Source organism: Xyrauchen texanus, chromosome 44 (genome assembly GCF_025860055.1).
Source record: "Xyrauchen texanus isolate HMW12.3.18 chromosome 44, RBS_HiC_50CHRs, whole genome shotgun sequence".
Classification (NCBI taxonomy): Eukaryota; Metazoa; Chordata; class Actinopteri; order Cypriniformes; family Catostomidae; genus Xyrauchen; species Xyrauchen texanus.
The window spans coordinates 15,153,405-15,176,005 of record NC_068319.1 but is presented as its reverse complement, the minus strand read 5'-3'; the positions used below and the strand labels follow the sequence as shown (position 1 = coordinate 15,176,005).

Genomic DNA, 22,601 nt, shown 5'->3' with positions numbered 1-22,601 from the left:
CAGGTAATCCGATTTTTTCATTAATGTTTTCATTAATACTTTGAAGCTCTGTTTTTGTAAAAATAAAAAAAAAAAGAGAGAGAGAGAGCGCGTGCTGTCAGGTTGTCCAGTTAATTATATTTTGGTCTATTCTTACACAAAACCAACTGGATTGCTTCAGAAGACATTGATTAAACCACTGTTGACTTATGGAGTACTTTTATGTTGATTTTATCTCCTTTTTGGAGCTTCAAAGTTCTGGCCATCATTCAGTTGGATTGTATGGACCTACAGAGCTGAGATATTCTTCTAAAAATCTTAGTTTGTGATCAGCAGAAGAAAAAGTCATACACATATGGGATGGCATGAGGGTGAGTAAAAGATGAGAGAACTTTCAATTTTGGGTTAACTATATTTAAGACTTGACAGTAAACATCCACTATTATGATTGGCTTTCTGTTCTTGACTGACCTGCTCTTTATTTGCCATCTCACTGCTCACCGCTAGTGGGTAGGCTACAGAAGTGATGAGGTAAAGAAGGCATTGTTGTGGAGGAGAGGAGGAAGTTTAGAATTCTGAAACTTACAATGTTTTTATAGTCAAATTACTGGCAGTATGCCAAAAGATCAAGGAAAATTAAATTCTTCCTGTCATCACCATTTAAACAGCCAACAAAGACAGGACACACATGTCATGATTGCTGAAACACTCTCAGGGAAATGTTTCTTAGGTCAGTTGGAGTGCTCATGGTACGCACTATGTGTACAGCCGTACCGCTGCAAGCGCCACTCGCTGTAATTTAAGATTAAAAATGGTTGCCTCTGTTTAATATGCATGAATTGAAAATGAATATGCATTTTGCCAGTGTGCTGTTTAAGGTTATTAAAAATCAGGTGCTGAATGAATGATTATGATATTAATATTACTACACATCTGTCAACTATTGAACATATGTTGTAATAATGCACATATGCGGTGTTCATTATTTTAGTACTTGCTAAATCAGTGAAAATCACATTGTTCGAAGCAACCATGCTTAGTTTGTATTCATGCTGGTGGAGAGGACAGCATGGTATAGAGAGTACTGATTACTGAATTCCATCACACATGCAAGCTGCTATATACCATTTTGTTTACATGGTTAGAGTTATGAGGATTAAGGGTCAAGTTGCATTTTGTTGAGATTAGCATGGCAGTGGAGCACAGTGCGCAGGCTTTAGGACCAGATTTATGGCTCCAGATGGAGAGAGTAGGCCTAGGTTATTGAATGAAGTCATGTCCTCCATGCAGCCCTGATCTGTGCTTAAGAGCTGGCTATATTAATTAAAATTAAATGAAATGCAGCCTTCAACCAGGGTCACCAAATGATCCATTTGTTTAAAGCATTACTTTGAGCGTATATTACTGCTAATATGGGATTTTTTTAATGGTTCATCCAAGCAATATTAATTTGTTGACTGTTTTGCTTTCATTTGACTCAGTATGCCTTGCACAATATACACTTTAATATTTTTCATTCTCGCAAAACAAATTGACGGTGATACATATAAGGAAAATTACTCACACTCATAGTTGTGTGACATTTGAAAAGATTCTTTCTTATGTAATGCAATGTAACACACCCCATGGTTTCAGCACTGTTTGTATTGTGGAAAATGCTCTCTAGATGCAGTCCTCTGTTCGTAACTAAGGCATTATATTTAACCTCACAGGGTTGATCTCAGATAATAGCCATAGGCATCCTGTACAATATTCTTCACTCTCTGGGAATGGAGCTCCCACCTTAAATCTTAATTGTTGTTTTTTTTTTTTAAACTGGACATTCTAGTTCTGACGTTTCAGTTATGCATCACTTGAAAGTCTGAGGGATGAGTCAGAACATTTACTCAATATTTGGCTATGACAACATTTGCCTATCTTTGTCAGCATGCATATGTTTTTTTTTTTTCCGGTTCAGCGAGCTCGTCAGAAACAGAAGGGGTGAAAGCGGCGCGAGACACACTGGTGCACGCTCTCTGACAACCGCTTATTAATGCAGGCAACCCGAATGTCAGCAGTGGCGACTAGAATTATTGTTGCAATCAATTATTTTTGGTCGCATTTGTGGCCATTTTAGTCAGAGTCTGGAGCCCTGAATGTATGTATGTATGTATGTATGTGTGTGTGTGTGCCACTTTTTTTTATCCCTAGTGTAATCATTCTATCATGCTGCTTTGGGGCTTTTTTCATTCTTGAACGTTTCTTTAAATATTTATTTTGCACACAATTTGCCTTTTTAGGTGCATTTAATGATCAAACAGTTCCCATGTAAAAATCTGTGGTAATTTAACAATTGAAGATAGGGTATTTCTTAAGAGCTGGTTGCTGTAGACCAGTGTCAACTACTGGGTCATAGGTCTGTTTGGATAGGGATTGCGGACAGCAGTTAAAAACAATTCCTGGGTTCTTCCTCCCTCTAATCTACTGTACCTCTGGAGCAGTGGTTCCCAACCAGGGGGTTGGGACCCACTAGAGTGCCTCAGCACACTTCCAGGGGGGCCTCAAGATGTCTTAAAATTATTTAAAATATGATAGATCATTATAATTATTAGAATTCAACTTACTGAAAATGCTAAAAGTGTAATAACTACCTTTGACAGCTTTCTTTTTATGAAGAATATAGAGTTCTAGACATTTCTTGAAGGAAATATCTCATAATAGATATATTTTATAATATAAATATCTAATAGCCTACATGAGGTGGCCTTTGAAAATATTCTCCGAAAATGGGGGGCCTTGGAGTCAAAAAGGTTGAGAACCACTGCTCTGGAGGACACAATATCATAGTGCAGACCACAAAACTGATGTGACCCATTCAATTCTAGTGAGAATTTTCTAGTTTAATGCTCTATGGAGGAAATCAAGCCTCTCAAGCGGCTAGACAGCCCCGACATGCTAAAGAACACTGAGGGGAAAAAAGCTAAACTGTGCTATGCATCAAAATAAAGGTTTTGTTAAATTACACATCATCCATACTAAAATGTATGATGATTTTACGGTAGTGCAAAAGGAAGGTTATGGAGTATATAATGTTTTCCAAGCTGATTTGAATTCCCTGTTGCCAATTCAAGCTGTCTGCAAGCAAACCACAAACGTTTTTTTTATGTGGTGATTTGAAGTTGCAGTGAGTCTCGTAGGAAAAAGATTTAAGTTTTGCATAAATGCATTTATTAGTAGCAAAAGATGGCTTCACCCGTTTCCACCTGGTATTAAGATGTGTTTCGGGTGATCCGATCACGTGGTCGGGTGAGACGCATGGCTGTTTACACCTGGTCGTTTAAATGCATCTTCTGTGACCACTTGTGTTCAGATTTGGAGGGGAATGGTCTCTGTTTCATGAGGACATGCATCAATTAATTTGTCAGTGTGTTACTGCATGATAATAAAGCGCAACAAAGTCAGAAAAGACAAAGAAAGCATGAAAAAAAATGGTATGCTGTTTCTCTCAGATGCGGTTTAAATTTGATGTAAGCACAAGCGCAACATTTCAAGCAGAATTATTTGTTATTTAGTGGATTATTTGTATCAAAGAAGCTTCAGGTGTATGTGCTTCACATCTGTGTTGATATTAGACATTAAAGATGATCCACAAAGCTCTTGTGATTGTGTATTTATCATTTTTTTTTTATTATTATTTTTTTATCGGACTGTTATTTCCTTTTTAAAGCTGCTCATAAACGGCAAAGTTTAAACTCCTGTTTTAGCACAACTGTTAATTGACTGGTGAGAGGCGGTGCTTCACTGCTGCCAGGATGCATACTGGAAGGATTGGCATTTACACCTCAAATGCGATGTGGACGCATTAATTATTTACCACATTCGTATTTAGTTTTTGTGATCTGATCACAAAATTGTTTAGACCTGTATTTAGTAATCCATCTTAATACCAGGTGGAAACGAGGTCTGTATGTGGTCTCAATTCTGTAATTTTTGTAAAAAAAAATTCTTAAATCGGTGTTTGCTTAATAATAATTTATTTTAGAAATAATAAAACTAGACATGGCATCTTTATCACCGCAGTTTTGCAATATCTCTGTTGTGAGCACTGTTGTTTGTAGCTGTTGTTTTCATATGTCTAAAAGCATCATCTTCTCTGTGCTTTTCAGGTTCAGCCTGTGGGCTGCAGATCACCTCCACTGGTTCAACATCAATTGAGAAAGCTAGCGGGGAGAGCTTAAAGTTGGACTGTGAGTTTACTCTTGCTACTGAGGATTCTGGGCCTCTGGACATTGAGTGGAGCCTGCAACCCTCTGACAACCAGAAAGAAGAGAAAGTGGTGAGTAGGCAGTGTTTGTTGGCATATGAAAAAATTTTTATCTCTGTTTGTTGGGGAAAAGCATATTTGATATGTCTAAATTTTCCAAAGCCTTTGGGAGTTTTAGTTTTGACTTTGCCCCTGTGCTGTTGATCCTCTTTATGTCACAAGTTCTTGTTTTCAGCAGAAACGAACTTGCAAAACTAGTTTGACTGTTTCTATCATGCGATGCAGAAAAATAGCATTCCATCTGTACAGTCATCAAGGATGTCACGTAGGTTAAAGAGACACCAACAAACTTCTGTCATCATTTACTCAATCTTATGTTGTTCCAAACCCTAATGACTTTGTTCCATGGAACACAAGAGGAGATATAAACTCAGCAAAAAAAGAAAATTCCCTTTTTCAGAACACTATATTTTAAAGATAATTTTGTACGAATCCAAATAACTTTACAGATCTTTATTGTAAAGGGTTTAAACAATGTTTTTCATGCTTCAATGAACCATAAACAATTAATGAACATGCACCTGTGGAACGGTCATTAAGACACTAACAGCGTACACATGGTAAGCAATTAAGGTCACAGTTATAAAAATGTAGGACCTTTCTACTGACTCTGAAAAACACCATAAGAAAAATGCCCAGGGTCCCTGCTCATCTGCGTGAACGTGCCTTAAGCATACTGCATGGAGGCATGAGTACTGCAGATGTGGCCAGGGGAATAAATTGCAATGTCCGTACTGTGAGACGCTTAAGACAGTGTTACAGGGAGACAGGAAGGACAGCTGATCATCCTTGCAGTGGCAGACCACATGTGGGACAGGTACAGGATGACAACAACAACTACCCGAGTTACACCAGGAATGCACAATCCCTCCATCAGTGCTCAGGCTGTCCGCAATAGGCTGAGAGAGGCTGGACTGAGGGCTTGTAGGCCTGTTGTAAGGCAGGTACTTAACAGACATTACCGCAAACAATGTCGCCTATGGGCACAAACCCACCTTGCTGGACCAGAGAGGACTGGCAAAAAGTGCTCTTCACTGACGAGTCGCGGATTTGTCTTATAAGGGGTGATGGTCGGACTCGTGTTTATCGTCGAAGGAATGAGTGTTACACCGAGCAGGATCGATTTGGAGGTGGAGGGTCCATCATGGCCTGGGGCAGTATCACAGCATCATCGGACTGAGCTTGTTGTCATTGCAAGCAATCACTAAGCTGTGCATTACAGGAAAGACATTTTCCCTCATGTGGTACCCTTCCTGCAGGCTCATCCTGACATGACCCTCCAGCATGACAATGCCATCAGCCATACTGCTCGCTCTGTGCATAGTTTCCTGCAAGACAGGAAAGTCAGTGTTCTGCCATGGCCAGCGAAGAGTCCGGATCTCAATCCCGTTGAGCATGTCTGGGACCTGTTGGATCAGAGGGTGAGACATTTCTAGGAACTTGCAAGTGCCTTGGTGGAAGATTGGGGTAACATCTCCTAGCAAGAACTGGCAAATCTGGTGCAGTCCATGAGAAGCTGCACTGCAGTACTTGACAAATTGCTCCTTGGATAGATATTTAGCATAAAGGTCTTAAATAATGTGATTCATTTCTGTGTCTTGTGTGCAGTCATGATTTTACTCGCATGGATATGCGCTTGAGTTTTATTGGCTTTGGCAGCTGTTAGTTGAATACATGTATTTATGTATGTGTGTGTGTGTCCAAGTGCTTACACATTCACTTCACTATGATTTAAAGTTAAGCTGTGTGCAAGCACACTGCTTTTTTTCCCTCTACATCCACACAAAAACATATCTTTGTCATGTGGACAATTAAACCTTTCCCTCAATTTACTCTGCAAATGTTTTGGGCTATTTTTGCACAGAAACACAGGGCTTGCAGGTAGAGTGTGCCCCCATGTAGGTCTATACTGTATGTGAGCTGTGCTTGTCTACTGCAGCCCCTTCATGCAGAGATTACCTCATACGCTTCCTCTCCAGAGATTATGTATTTAGCTGGGGACAGAATTGGGTCACGAGCCCCAGAAATTCGATCTCTCTTTGGTATCTTTGCACCTTTCTTCCTATCCCTCTTGCTCTCTTTGTACTCAATCTTTTTTCTTCTCAAAGCTACTTTGTTTCTTCTGTCGGTCTACACCTAATTTTTCATTCTATTTTTATCATTCTCCCTTTCTCCTTACATTTCTCCCCTGCTAGGTTGCTCAGTTTGCTGAGTTTTCCTCATGGGTATAGACCCTGAACTCTTCCCCTTCTGTGCTGGCTGGCTTTGCCCCAGCACTTGCGATTTGTCATTGACCCACTTCACCATTTTAAATGCGTTATATTATATTGAATGTTGGGCTGGGGCTACTTCTGTCTTTTTGCATTTTGGGTGCCCCACTTAGTGCTTCATCCAGAACTTTGCAATAAGTAAGCTGTTTTACATGGTGTAATACCAAAGTAAGCAGTAAGGTACGAAAGTCTGCTATATTGTAAATATAGTCCAGGCTAAAGACCTACAACTGTTTATAGGTACGATATAGGTAGCAAAAATGTCAACAGCCCCTTCAGGTGTCATTGTATTCAATATAGCATGGCCTCGAGTGCCTTATTGGTTTCATTAAATGATTACCATATTTTCTGGAATATAAGATGAGTGGGATAATGTGGATACATCAACCTGTTACATGACACACATGCATATTGACTTAAAGTTAAAACTGGCTTTGTCAATAGTTCAGAAAGAACCTACATACATTTCTTCACTATAAACCATAAATATACCTTTATAATAACCTTTAGTATCATTAAACATTATTACAGTATTTAATGCTTAAAATAAACTGCAGCCCATAACCATCTGATGTTCTGAAAAACCTACGAACACTGTTGCCTGCTTAGTGACATCATAGTAATTTCATTTATTAATTGACATTTGACTATTACAATATTAAGGGCAATAATCGACAAATGACAATTATTATTTTTGTCTTAATCGTGCAGCCATAATCTGAAGTGTCCTGCAATTTATAGTCCATAGCGATTTACATAATTTATATGTAATTGATGTCGGCCTGTCATACCCATTGCACACATTGAAAACGTCAATCACAGAGATGGTGTAGTTTTAAAGTAGCCCAGTATTTTGCCTTTAAAAAATACTTAATGCAACCAGTTTAAATATTCTGTCCTATCATAACATTATTGTTCAAACAAACTCCAAATCGCTGTCAAACGCAGTGCAACTTATACATGGATGCGAATCATCTGTGTTGGTGATTTTGACCACTTATGCAGCTTTTCCACTGCACGGTACAGCTCGACTCTGCTCGCTTTTTGGGGGTATTCCACTGGATAGTACATGGTACTTTTTTAGTACCACCTCGGTCGAGGTTCCAAGCGAGCCAAGCCGCTACTAAATGTGATGTCAAAACCCTGCAGATCACATGGTCAAAGAGAATTGTCACTACCAGCATCACTGGATTTGCGACACGTGACATCAACTCGCTAGATTTAAAGTTAGCAACAGCGATAGCAGTATCATTTGTTCAAGCAACTTCCGAATTGTAAAAAGAAAAGGCTGTGCGCAAAATCACACCATGGTCCATAAACGAGGGGCAGACGTTCCTCTCGTTGGCGTCGAACGAAACGACGCCAAACGAAAAAGTCTTTCAGGAAGTGTCTCAGCTGTTGGCTGCACAGTGCTACCACTGGACCTACCAAAAGTGTAGGGAAAAGTTAAAATAAAAAAATTTACTACAGAACCATTAAGGACCACAACAGCCGGAGTGGTTCAAACAGAAGAAAGTGGAAGTGGTTTGACCAAATAGACGCTATCTATGGCAATAGACCAACAAGCAATGGGAGGGAGAGTGCACTGGACTCGGCCACAGCGTTATTGGAGTCCACGAAGGAGGATGGTATGCTTTGTTACGTTAACTCTATATTCTGCTTGAAAGCTTCACTTTATTTTGTTGACCAGCTACTGGAAAGCTTGCTTCTAAAAACAACTAGGTCAATTTAACTGTTACAGTTTGGTAAAATCAAAATGCAACAACTGCTTTATGCAGCACAATGAGCTAGTAGCTAACAGCTAGCTGTCAGTTATTGTTTATGGTCTGTAATATTTGTGTTGCGTTTAAGATGATGCCACGGCAGTAGAGGTGGTGCAACTATGACGATCAGCCTATAATCCCACCCACGTTGAGGCGGCACTAAACTGCAGTGTAAAAGCAAGCTCAGACAAGTAAAGAGAGCAGAGTCGGACCGTAGCGTGCAGCGGAAAAGTACCATTATATTCAGCTGTGACTTTATTTCAGAAAAATACAGTACTACATAATAAAAATGTTAACGACAAAGTCTTTTACTAAAATATGTTACTAAACAATGTTACTCAGTGCTATCCTCCCACTAGAAGATATAATCCCTGACATAATGACAAAACAGAATATTCCAATGCAGAAACAACCGCTATGGGTGTTGCATCGTGAAATGGTGAAAATATGTTTTGTGTAGAGCTGACAGAATTGGCGCATTAACACATGCGATTAATTTCAAAGTTTTATGCATTAAATGTATTAATTGTAATTATCGCATTTTCCATTATTACAGCATAAACCAGCATAAACACGTGTTTTTAATTAGTTAAACTTCTTATACCTTGGGAACGTGTAATGTTACTTGAATTGGTGCTATTTTAGTGCATTTCTATCTTTATACTGAGGAAGGCTTTGTTTGGAAAAATGTTAATATATATATATATGCATATATATATATATATATATATATATATATATATATATATATATGTATATATATTTTCTTTTCTTTTTTCCTAAAATGAATATAAATGTATGGAATGATTTTCCGGACATTATTCAAAAGGAATTGCATATTTGCAATTGCATTTTCAATTTGTGGACGCATAAAATGTGACATAATCCAAACGCAATTGCAAATCGCGCATTATCGTTTGCATTTTCGTTTAAGCGAACGCACAGTGACTGCCACATTTCAAATGGAAAAGCAAAGTCCGTTTGCAACTGTGTTTCCCATATCTTACGAGTTTTGGCCCTGTCATATTTAAATAGCAATTTCAATTACCACGTCTGCTTTTTCACTTTCTCAGCGTCACGTATGTCAACATATTCTCCTCAATATACTACTTCATATATATATATATATATTTCATATACTCCTACTTATTGTATTGTATATTGTGTGTATTGTTTACTGTACATTGTATATAATTATTGTGTTGTGTAAGTATGTGTACATTTGATATGTAAATTGTGTTGTGTAAGTATGTTGTTTACTATAATTGGTATATGTCTCGTCACTGTCATGACTGCTATGTTGCTCGGAACTGCACACAAGAATTTCACCTACTGTTGCACTTGTGTACATGGTAGTGTGACAATAAAGTGATTTGATTTGATTTGATAAACCGGCGTCTGTTCAGGGCATCACCTCTTGACCGTCGACTGTGAGTGATGTCACTTCCCAAGACAAACACGCCCCATAGCATAATCCCACCCTTGACCCTGATTGACAGGTTTCTGTGTAAGGCATCGGAAATGGAAATACTAAGGGAATTAGTATTCCATTTGAGTATTAGAAAATCTGTTATTTTGAATTCTTATAATAAAGGTGGCTTAAATTTCATTGATTTTGATTCTCTTAACAATACCTTAAAAATTAATTGGCTTAAACGTTTCCTTCACAATCAATCTTCTATTTGGAGTATAATCTTAAGATATATTTTTTCTCAATTAGGAGGTATACATTTTCTTTTAATGTGCAATTATTCAATTAGTAAACTTCCTGTCAAACTTTCCAGTTATCATCAGCAGATGCTTATGGCTTGGAAACTTATTTACAAGCATAATTTCTCGCCACACAATTTTTTAATTTGGAACAACTGTAATATTCTTCATAAGAGGAAATCTTTATTTCTTGAAAACTGGTTCAATAATGGGGTGATATTAGTAAACCAGCTATTTGATAGTGAAGGTAATTTATTTAATTATTTCCGATTTTGTTTCAGGATACCAATTCCCAGTATCTAGTAAAGAATTTAGTATAGTTTTCAAGGCCATCTCTTTGGAAATCTGTATGCTGTTTAGAAACAATAATAGTGCTACAGTGACTTCTGTTTCTCCCCTAGCCCTGAATCTACTGTGGTTGGTTCTATTTGTTTTTCAATACATAAATCCAATTATAAAATTAGGTCATTATTTTTGGACCCTGTTACTTCAATTCCTTCCTCCATTTCTTATTGGAATAACCTTTTTGATGATATTAAATGGTCATATGTTTGGTCACTTCCTCAGAAATTCTTTCTAACTAATAAAGTTAAAGAAATATCCTATAAAATTATTCATAGATTTTATCCAGTTAAATACTTTTTAAAGAAATTTAGAAATGATATTGATACTTCCTGCTCTTTTGTGAAGCCTCCTCTGAAACTGTTGATCATTTGTTTTGGGAATGTCTTTTTACTCGGTCTTTCTGGAACAATATTGATGCTCTGATTGTCCAAAAGGTTTTATGTAACTTTTCTTTATCATATAGACACATTCTTTTTGGATTTTATGTTACAAAGACAAGAATCTAATTAATGCATGTTTTTGTATAAACCTTCTTTTATATATTGGAAAGTTTCATATCCATAAATGTAAATATATGAAAAGTAAAACCCACTTTAGCTTTTTCAAAGAAGAATTGAAGATGTATTTAAATACAATTTCAACTTCTGTTAACAAGAAAGCAATGAAAACATCCAGAATTAGTGCCATGTTTAATATTCTCTCTTAATGTTTTTTCTTTTGAGCCCTCTTCTTTTTTTTTTTCTTTCTTCTCTTACTCTCTTTTCTTTTTAGACTATTGTTGAATATATTTAAATTTCTTTCACATTTCCTCTCTTAATGTATTCTGAACCATAATTTCTCTTTTGTTTTGAAAGATTGTTTATATTTCTTGTATGTATCGTCTTGTTCTGTTTGTTAATATTGCAATAAAAAAAAAGAAAAAAAATTAAAAAAAAAAGAAATAGTATTCCATTTGAGTTTTGGCTGGCTACATACGTGACGCTGAGAAAGTGAAAAAGCAGACGTGGTAATTGAAATTGCTATTTAAATATGACAGGGCCAAAACTCGTAAGATATGGGAAACACAGTTGCAAACGGACTTTGCTTTTCCATTTGAAATCTGGCAGTCACTGTGCGTTCGCTTAAACGAAAATGCAAACCGTAATGCGCGATTTGCAATTGCGTTTGGATTATGTCACATTTTATGCGTCCACAAATTGAAAACGCAATTGCAAATACAATTTGCAATTCCTTTTGAATAATGTCCGGAATATAATTCCATATAAATGCATTTTGACATGAAAGTATATATGGTGTTAAATTTACGGATTTTCAAAATCTGTGATTACAAAAATTATTAAATGAATCGCAGTTAAACATTTTAATCAACTGACAGCCCTAGTTTTGTGTCATTGCTATAACTATATTGTGAATTTTAACATGAATGGAACACTGTATTGATCAATCAGCATCCAAGACTAGAACTAGCCAAATAGTCTTGCTTTGGCAATGCTGTTACAGTACCTACGTAGTCACAGTTTTTCCAATTGATTTGTTAAGCAATATAGCTCTTCTAATGGCAAATATGGCAAGAATATGGTTGGAATTTAGAGAGTCTTTCTTGTATAATTCTCTCATAGATCTTGAAGGGCACTCCAATGTCAGCTTGTTATTACGCCTCTTGATTGCACAGTGGAAGTAATCCGCTAGTAGTAATAAGTAATTCAGAGTGTTTGCTTTCATTACAACTTGTAATTTTAAACTGTAGGGTCTTTGCCAGGAAATGCTTTCCTAGTTTTACTCATGAACCTTATCAATATTGTTTTTTCACTTAAGCCCAAAATGGGAACCATTCAATTAATTTTATCAGTAATTCTTTGAAGTAAATGTCAAGTGTTGCTTGTGGTATCTTGTCGGTGTCAGATTGAATCAGATGTGGTTTATGGTTTTTCCAATGATTGTCCATGAAAAAGCTATTATTATTAAACAAGTCAATAAATAAAAGGGGAGTTATAAACAAAGACCAGCTTACTGCCCAGTGTTTTGGCTAACATCCATTTTTCATCTCACTTTTGATCTAAGATAAAAGAAGAGGGCTTGACACCGCAAACAACATACAACCTTTTGCAAACATGCCACCGACCTTTTGAAGAAAAATAAAATTTTCTTTGATATGCAGCAACAGTTCCTGAACTGAAACAATGAATAGCAGTCGTGAATGTAGAACCTAGTTTTAAACGATTGTATTCATTGTGAACATGTGAGTCTTTAGGGCACAGTGAAGCGTGAATGATTCTCTTGTTTGCGGGACGCTGCTGACGAGTTAAATGATTCCATACAAAACTGCATTTGTCATTAGTGTTTGCATTACAGTGAAGAATCAATGGGAACTGTGGATGACACTGTATATGCACTGTGGCTCCATAATCTCTTCTAATACAGCCCCTTGATTCACACAGTAGGCCTGCTGAGATTGAGCCTGATTGACGATAGGAAATGCATTTTACAATTAAAATGTAGTATTTTTCTTGTCTATATGCATTAATTTATTTGTTGCTGAATGTAAATCTTAGAAAAACATCAAAAGTTTTTTAAAACTTAATGCAAATTCATTAAAACTGCATTGGTGACACAATATGGACATGGAATAAATGGCCATGCGTTTATTATTAAATATTACTTGATATTATTATTACTATTTGATTTTCCAGAAGCCATATTCTGGATGTCAGTATGTGTTTCACATTTGAACTGTAAAGGCCTTGTTGAAGATTGTAGAGGCATTCCCAGGAGCACGTACTAGGGATAAGAGCTTCATCTGTTGTTGTGTAGTGAGCGTAGACGCTGATGTAGACAGGCAGGGCTGCAGAAACTGCCCGGGCAATAGAGCAGACTGATCTCCTAGCACAGGTGACTCAGTCCTGCTTTGCATTTCAAACAAGCTTAATGTGGCCCTAAAGAAAAATACTTATACCTACAGGCACACAGACCTACACAAACAAGTGCAAGCAAGACACATGAGTGAACACATGGGTTTTGATTTTAACAAGTCACATGGTGTCCTTGAAGACTTTACTCGAAAAAGAGGTGTAATTGCACACTGCTGGCCATGTATTATGGATCAGCTTCTCTTAAATGCCACGTTAAAGTTCCACCTCAGTTCTGTTTCACCTCATAAATTTGTGGGATTTGAATCTAAAGTCTGTCAAATAGTATTCAAATATTAATGAGGAACCAAGAAAGCAGGTAAAAAATGCTTAAAATAAATTCCATACTCAGGATTGCAATTTTGTATTTTTGTTCTCTGCTTTGAGCAGACTTTGTTTTGACACAGGCCACTGTCTGGTGAATGTAATTGAAGTCTGTAAGAGTGTCTGGATGTTTGCTTCTGGCAGTTTACATTTCCTTATCCCTTTTTTATTACAGTTTAGTTATTAAGTTTAGATATGCAGTACTTTACAGATGTTGTTGGATTATTTGTTGAAATCCTGTGGGCAGACTCCAGGTGGCATAGATTAGGCCTGGTTACGAAGTGGTTATTTGGACAAGATGCTCTCAGACTCTACGGATGTTGGTTTTTGCAAACACCGATGGAAAGGCACTGAGAGAGGTTCTGCATTCTTGCTTAGTCTTGTCTGATGCTTTTATTAGGATTCGGAGTGTCTCCATCCTCTTTGTGCCCTGTTGCCCTGAGGTTCGTACTCAAGACTACTATGCATGGAGTAAGACACCACAGGAGGCCGCCACATCTCCATCGTCATTGAAATGAAGAATGGGGGGGGGGCAACGACAACTGTTGAATGGATCCTAGATTGTTCCTCTATGGGTGACAGAGTCTGCTCATGCATTTATCGGTGTACTCTTTGCCTGTGGGTATCTGTGTCTTTTAGCAAAAGCTGTACTGGACCAACTGTACAACCTGTAGGACTGTAGAATGGAGCATTTATTGATATTTGGCTCACTTAAAGCGATAGTTCACTTAATGTAAATCTGTCATCAGAGCACAAATGGAGATATTAGGCAATATTTTGACTGTGCCTGCGTAACATCACCAACATCATAACGGTTTGAAACCCCTTTAATGTGTTGAACATCCTTAGAAAATTATGGTGAAGTACATTTTTGGATGCCCTTTTGATAAGTAGAGTTAAATGGGTGTTAACCAATCAACTTTTTTGTTTTGAAAATAATTTAAAGGTTTCTGTATTTCTGTACTAGGACTGCATGATTTGGGAAAAATGTCATATTGCGATTATTGAGGTTAATATTGCGATATGCGATTGCGATATAATAAACACTAAATATGAGTCAACTTGATTAGTTATCAAGGAAAATACACAAATAGATTACTGATAATGCTGAAATGTGTATTTTTCAACTCAAACATACAAACTAGCAACAACAATAAATGCAGTGTTTTCAAATAAAAATATTTTTACAAAATTAAATAATATCTTTGCATTACTGTAAACTTGTTATTTTCTCAATATTACGGCTAAATAAAATGGAACAATAAATAAGAACATACCAATTTTCAGGAAAATAAGATTCTCCAAAAAAACAGGGACATTTAAGCAGGATGTAACATGTACTTTCTATAAACTCTTTTGAAAAGTAAACTGGATATAAAAGTGTGGTTCACTCAAACCACTAAAACTGTTGTTGTATGTGTGTATATGTGTATACAATTAAAAAAAAAAACAATAAAGTGTGTGTGTGTGTGTGTGTGTGTGTGTATGTATATGTGTGTTTTATTTTTATACATACACACACACACACACACACACACACACACACACACACACACACACACACACATTTTATTGTTGTTGTAATTGTAATGTTATTTTTCACATAAGATGGATCTTATGATGATCATCAATTAATCAACACGTTGCAGACAGTGGGGGTGAGAGACGAGTGTCTCCGTGTTAAGAGTGTGCATCAGCCGGCGGAACTTTAAATCTCTCCCGGTTTCGACTCCCGCTCAGATTGGGTCTCTTCCGCGACTGGTTGAAGCAGCTCTGACCGCACAGAGAATGACATTTTTGGAGTTTGTGTTTATTTACATGCCACGCTCCCGTATTATATTAACTTGAATTATTGATGAAATAAAGACATATCGCCAAACTGTGATCCGTGTTTCTGTGTTATTTTTTCTGGCCACCAGTTCAGTGTCGGTCTGCTCGGCATCCATCTTCACCTGATTTCTACACTGAACAACAGAAACTCGCATGACATGACCACACTTGCCACTTCCTAAACTGAGACTGACTGGTCATCTTTTTATTAGCTGTGTAGAAAATGGGCAAACATTTCTCGAAGTGAATGGGCCATCACGTCCACACATGTACTTATTTTTTTATAAAATCGCAGTATTTGCCGTCATATAATCCCATATGCTGACATCGCGATTGCAAGATGATTAATCGTGCTGCACTAGTCTGTACCTGTGCTTTGTGATGTGGACCAACAAGAGCACTTTGTTCAGGTCACCAAATTGAAAGGGCAAATATTTCTCTTGTGTTGAAGTATGTTTTTGAGATGAGAGGGAGCACTGAGTTTTTCTTTGTATAGCTGATATTCAGAAGCAGAAAAATTTTGTTTTAGTCCAAATCTATACATTAGTTTTAACTTTGTCTCCCACATAAGTGCTCACTGCATTGTTTCCAACCCAGTGTTTAAATGGAAATTATGGGCAACATTTCACCAACATATGAGCTTCATTCACTAAAACTTGATTCTCTTTCTGTTCTTTGTATCTCTCCTTGCTTCCCTTCAGGTAATCATTTACTCAGGTGACAGAGCCTTTGAACACTACTATGACCCTCTTAAAGGGAGAGTCCACTTCAACTCTCCTGACCCTAAAAATGGCGATGCCTCCATGAACATAATGGGACTGAAGGCCACAGACACTGGCACCTATCAGTGCAAGGTGAAGAAGGTTCCTGGCATTGCCACCAGGAAGTTCCTACTTACTGTCATGGGTGAGTGTAATAACAATCTTGTAAGTTCCTTATAAAAATGTAAATTCCGCTTTATGTTGACAAATGCTTTCAAGCCAGTTTAATGCAAAAATACCTGACCTATTTGTGTAAAGCACTCTTCCCTCCAACAATTTTTTTTTATCTCAAGGCCTGGATGGCACTGTATTGATCTGCACCATGAAAGCACAATAAACACAGTAAAATTTGATTTCGCTGGCCCTCTGGCATACCTTGTTTCAAGGTTGTCATTGATTGCGGTCAACAGCAAGTGAGACATCAGTGGTGTATTGTGTGTGAAAAAGCACCTGTTCTGTTGACTAGTGTCGACATAGAAACGCCCATGTAAAACACACTGTTGCCAAACAAGGTCATCGGAGACAACTCCCATAACACTGCAACAACAACAGCAGCAGCGTCACTTCCTGAAACTCTGTAGTCACACTGCCGAGACATATATTTGCATGACTGGTGCATGAATGCATTAGCTGCAAGAAAAACAATCCTGTTTCTTTTTTATAATAGTGAGGTAAAACGCCTTCTCCAAAATGATTATCATCCTGGGGAATTGTATGTTGTACTGATGTTATTAACTATAGTCAGAATACCCATTTATTTATTTATTGTTATTTTTTACGCCAAGAGCTTCACAGACATTGATGCATTTATGAAAAGATCTCTGAAGACCAAGGCTACACTCTCAACATCAGAAACCCCCCCAAAAATTATAAAGATATTTAATAATACATTTTAAAAAGGCATTCAGAACTGCTGTCTGTTGACAGATGAACTTTAGACCTTTAGACCTTTATGCATTTGGCAGACACTTTTATCCAAAGCGACTTACAGTGCACTTATTACAGGGACAATCCCCCTGGAGCAACCTTGAGTTAAGTGCCTTGCTCAAGGACACAATGGTGATGGCTGTGGGGTTCGAACCAACAACCTTCTGCTTAACAGTGTAGTGCTTTAGCCCACTACTCCACCACCACACCACTTGCGACTTGATTGGACTTGTAGTTAATATTGGTATGTCGATTGTGATAAGACTTGGTGTTTTTGAAGTCTCCATTTCACAATATTGATGGCTTACAGCCCTTATTCACAGCTATTGCAAGAATAGAAAGGAGCTTTCAAGGGAATTGGTTCATGCAGACCATATTAAAGCCACTCTTATATTCAAGCTTTTGTGTGAAATTAAAGTTCCCAAACACTGTCTATGTTTACATGTACACCAATACTTTAATTTTGCTAATATTTTATAAAATCATATATAAAAAAAAAAATCTTGTTGCAAATATGTATCTTTAAATACAGCTTGGCATATGAAAAATTAGTCAGTCAGTTTGAGAGTCTTTTTGACTACACTAGATGCGCTCTCATTTGATTTACTCAAAAGAATCGTTCATAAGAGTCATTGTTTGAGAATCGGAATACACACGCTGGATGTTGTTGTGTTCCGCCCACGAGGACAAACTCAATTGAAAGACATATTTGCCATTTATTTTGGGGAATAGAGTCTTTTTATCACACCGACATTCAGTCAAGACTACAAACGGACATTCACAACTGGGGAAAATATATTTTCTTTTGCCGTGGAGTTGTAGATTCTGCAGTTGGGGAGCACCACTGCTGGAAAACAGTACAAGAAACTGCTGTTTCACATGAAGCCAGAAGTAAGAGCAGCAGCTTCTGTTTTGTGATGTTTTCGAATCTGTGCTTGAGTGTAACATCCATCAGCAGCACTAGTGCAGGCACACTTTAAGACTGGAAGAAATACTGTTAAAGAGTTTACATGCCAGTATATAGCGATTAAAATAGGAGTACTCCACATGTCTTACTGTGATTATCATTGCTCTGATTATTAGCATAATTGCAATATCATAATCATAGTATTCTATTACATGAGCAACAGTTTTATCGCAGTATTGCCTTAATCGCATTGTGAGTGTACACGTAAACATAACCACTGACTGCGTGAACCAAAGCCATAAGATACTTGTTTGAAGTTTGTTCAAAAGACAAATGAAAAGAAAGAGATTGTTTAAATTGAGTGTCAGTTTATGGGCCATTGATTGGTTAGGTAAAAGACTTGAGTGGACTTTAAGCCCTCTAATTTGTTAAGGTGAAGGACAGTTTGGCAAGAGCAAGCCCATTGATTGGAGGTGGACCACAGTATGACAGATGGAAGGACACAGATTGGTAGTGCTCTCAGCAGTTGATGAATGAATCTGTTCTCTCTCTGCCTGCTACCTTCATTGTCCACCCTCATCCTCTCGCTGATGACAGTGGGGACTCTACCTGCATTCAGAGCAGATGCTGTCTGGCTGTGTGCGTGCGTTCATTACTAAATGTGTCTCAATCACGCAGCCGCCCAAGAACATTTAGTTAAAAGACTTGTTTGTGTGCTGCCTGCCACCTTAGAGAGACACTGTTTTGCTGTAGGTATGCAGTAGCTGTGTAGTGCTTTTAGTCGGACACAAACAAACAATCTGAAAGATTCTGAAAAACTTTTGAAGTTCTATTTATTTATGTTTGACTGAAATGAATTTTTTTTTTATATACAGTAGCAGAAGAATATCTAGAGAAAAGCGTAACTACAGTTCATCCAGAAAGTATTCACAGCGCTTCAATTTTTCCATTTTGTTATGTTACAGCCTTATTCCAAAATTGATTAAATTCATTATTTTCCTCAAAATTCTACAAACAATACCCCATAATGACAACGTGAAAGAAGTTTGTTTGAAATCTTTGCAAATTTACAAAAAAATGAAACAATCACATGTACATAAGTATTCACAGCCTTTGCCATGACACTCAAAATTGAGCTCAGGTGCATCCTGTTTTCACTGGTCATCCTTGAGATGTTTCTACAACTTGATTGGAGTTCACCTGTGGTAAATTCAGTTGATTGGACATGATTTGGAAAGGCACACACCTGTCTATATAAGGTTCCACAGTTAACAGTGCATGTCAGAGCACAAACCAAGCCATGAAGTCCAAGGAATTGTCTGTAGACCTCCGAGACAGGATTGTATCGAGGCAAAGATCTGGGGAAGGGTACAGAAACATTTCTGCATCATTGAAGGTCCCAATGAGCACAGTGGCCTCCATCACCTGTAAATGGAAGAAGTTTGGAACCACCAAGACTCTTCCTAGAGCTGGCCGCCCGGCGTGTTGGTGTCAGTGTTGTGTCTGCCCGGAGTCATTACACTGACGCACACACCACAACACACTCAACAGGACCTCTCAATTCTATTTGTTTGTACAAAACAAGCCCAGATGGGACATTAGACACAAAGCAAGTACTTTGCAGCCTCTGTAAGGCTCAATTTAATTATTACAGGAGCAGGTCAAGTCTTAAATATCATGAAAACACTTATTGAGATGTTGTCTGCAGAGCTTTTCATGTGGAGATCAAAGCAGCGCTTAACTCTTGCATTGACAACCACACACACAAATTATTAATGTGGCTTCACGATTGCTGTAGTAAAGTGGATAGCCACAGTCTGCCGGTTGATCAAAATTGTGGAGGATGAGAGAGTTTTGTATATTGTTTTGCTCTTTCCTTAAAAGGAATTCAAAGCATTTTGACAAAGTATAAATAGTCAAATTTCAGCACTTTCAAAATCTGCAATTAATCATGATTAAATATGAAAAGTTATGTGATTAATTTAGATTAAAAAAATTGTAAACTAACAGCACTACTTTTATTTATTATCATTTAGCAATGGTTTCTTTTAGCTGCTGTTATCAGAACAGACCTGCTGCTCATTTTTTAGTTGAGAAGCACTAGTGTAGACTTCTGTGTTTCAACTCACAAATTAAAAAACTGAGCTCAATACAACGTTTAAAAATGTATAATTTCTACACTTAAAATGATATGCTGCTTCACACGATGTTAACTTCCAAGGTGATCTATTTAGGAGAAAAAGTAAATTCATCCTTCCCAGACAGCAGAAAATAGACATTTTTGACCTTTTCTTTTTCATGCTTTAATGCATCTGGAATTGTTTGGGGGGTAGTTGGACTTTTTTGTTTATGAATGGTGTTGTTTCTCTCTTTTGTGTGGTGTTTCCATAAATACCTTTTATGACCAGACTGGTATTGAACACCTTAGGATACTAAAACACTTGCTTTGTTCTCACTGCTGAGATATAAAGTATTTTTCGAATGAACTGTCATTCTAAAAGAGACCAAAACAGATTGTTTGTGTGTGGATTTGTGTCAGTTGGCTTGAACACATGCGTTAGATTGTCAGTCTACGCCATGATCTCTCCACCCACCTGTCCATCACCACACATTTAATTTCTTTGCCAGAGGAAGCTGCTGTGCCCTGACCCATCATCCTATTAAATTGCTGTTCAGTTCTGCCTGCTGTTAATCCTCGAGTCCCTTCAGCTGAAAGCCCCCCGAGATCTGTTTTTACAGCTTCTATTATCAAACAATTATTTTGGAGACTCAAACTCTTTAACACCATGCCTAAGAATGGGAATAATCAGAGAGCAGCAATTGGCATTTTTTTTTTTTTTTGTTTGTTTGTTTTTTTTCCTTTCTTGTAGTCCATCTCCTTTAGCCCCTCTCGTCATGGGGCTCTGTATCTCTCTCCTCCTGGTTTTAATTTGGGGTTTTGTTTTCCTTTGAGTTCTCATGTCATCTCCTGCCAAGTAAGGAGTGGGGGTCTGTTTGTGCAGACCTTTAGTTTCTATACTGAGCTCTGTTCTCCAACCTCCCCCCATCCAAACTTTCACTATCTTTTCATATCTCTCTCTTGTGTATATATAGATTTCACCCACTTTATCTCTAGCTCACACCCACCCTCTGTTTGTAATGCATGTCTCTTTAGAAAACACATGCTGACTTTCTTTTACAATACCCAGACAGCAGGGAGGCTCTTCTCATGCTTTTATCTTTGAAAGATTGTTGATGTCTGCTGGAATCTCATTTTAATTAAGTTGATTGGCACCACCTGTAAAAGCAGCATCTGTATCCATTACCCAGATCATGACTTCCTATGCCGTGATTAGTTATTATGAAGCAAGACGAGTGAATATGGATGGAGTGTGATAGAAGGGGCTTGTCCTTTCCATCCATGGTGACAGGAGATGAGATTTTAGTCTTCAGTCACTGCGAGTTTGAATGATGATATTTTTTTCTATTTCTTGAGATAATTGCAGAGTTTACATTCTAAAAGCTTTCATGCATACTGCATAATCTGTGCATGATGCACGATGTGAATTTTTGATGATTGTCTGATAAAAAAAAAAAATCACGATTTCTCGGTTTTTACGATTATCTGCAAATTTACCTATCATGCATCAATAAAACCATCCACAAACATATCACAACTTAAGTTTTATTGCAGCATTCTTTAGGACATGCAGTTAACATGTATATTCCTAATTCTAAGTTGAAAACAAGTAGGTAAAGTACTTGTATTTAAGTAGGTGCAATTTTCTCTATCTGCCATCTGACACCAAAACATACTGTAACTTTTCAACAAAAAAGTTTGTGTACCCATTCAATTAATAAAAATACAATATAAATAACCAAAAACCTTAAACCATATGTTTAATATAAAACGGTGTCAGGCTAGGAGAACATTCTTTCTTTATTATCTCACAATATAAAGCTGAACCCCTCCTCTTTTAAACTTAAAATATACAACTCTTCGTATTTACAGTTTCAATTCATTGTTTGACTTTACCAAAAGGTAAGTAGTACACTACATGTAATATTTGCAAAATGATTACCTTCATCTGGGAATGAATCTCTGGATGATGATTCCTCAGGTGCTGGAACATATTAGAGGTGTTCACCGCTTTTGCTGACACTTTTCATTTGCACGTTTTGCATACTGGATACCCCTCTTCAACAACTCCTGTGTAATTTTTTAGATTGCCAAAATGCTCCTAAATAGCTCATTTAATTTGCTTCATCAGCGGATACAATTCCGGGAGATCGTGTTTTCATTTTGAGAGTTTTACGTGTGCTGAAAGTTCATGTTCTGCACACACCCCCGCCTTACTTAGATAATCACCTCATGAACTTCGTTACCATAGTAACAGACTCACAGACCAGCCAGGCAGAGGGCAAGTCACATGTTAGACCCACACTGAAAGACTCCTTTTCAGTAAAAATGTTTTTAAATGGACACCATGGTGATTTTATTTTTTTTTTCGGTTTTTAACCATAGCTTCCAAATTCTCACGGATTAATAACAGTGACCATTTTAATTGTGGTTAATTACGAAATCGGCGCAACATCC

At 37.4% G+C, this 22,601-nt stretch overlaps 1 protein-coding gene across 1 annotated transcript in view; it reads left to right on the top strand.

Annotated features, from left to right (window-relative positions):
• The window catches only part of LOC127636532 (coxsackievirus and adenovirus receptor homolog), a 75,860-nt gene that overhangs the window by 46,404 nt on the left and 6,855 nt on the right, over positions 1-22,601 (top strand). Inside the window, exons 2-3 of the mRNA XM_052117119.1 lie at positions 4,125-4,294; positions 16,132-16,336. Coding sequence (XP_051973079.1) covers positions 4,125-4,294; positions 16,132-16,336 — 375 coding nt within the window. The remainder of the gene's footprint in view (positions 1-4,124; positions 4,295-16,131; positions 16,337-22,601) is intronic.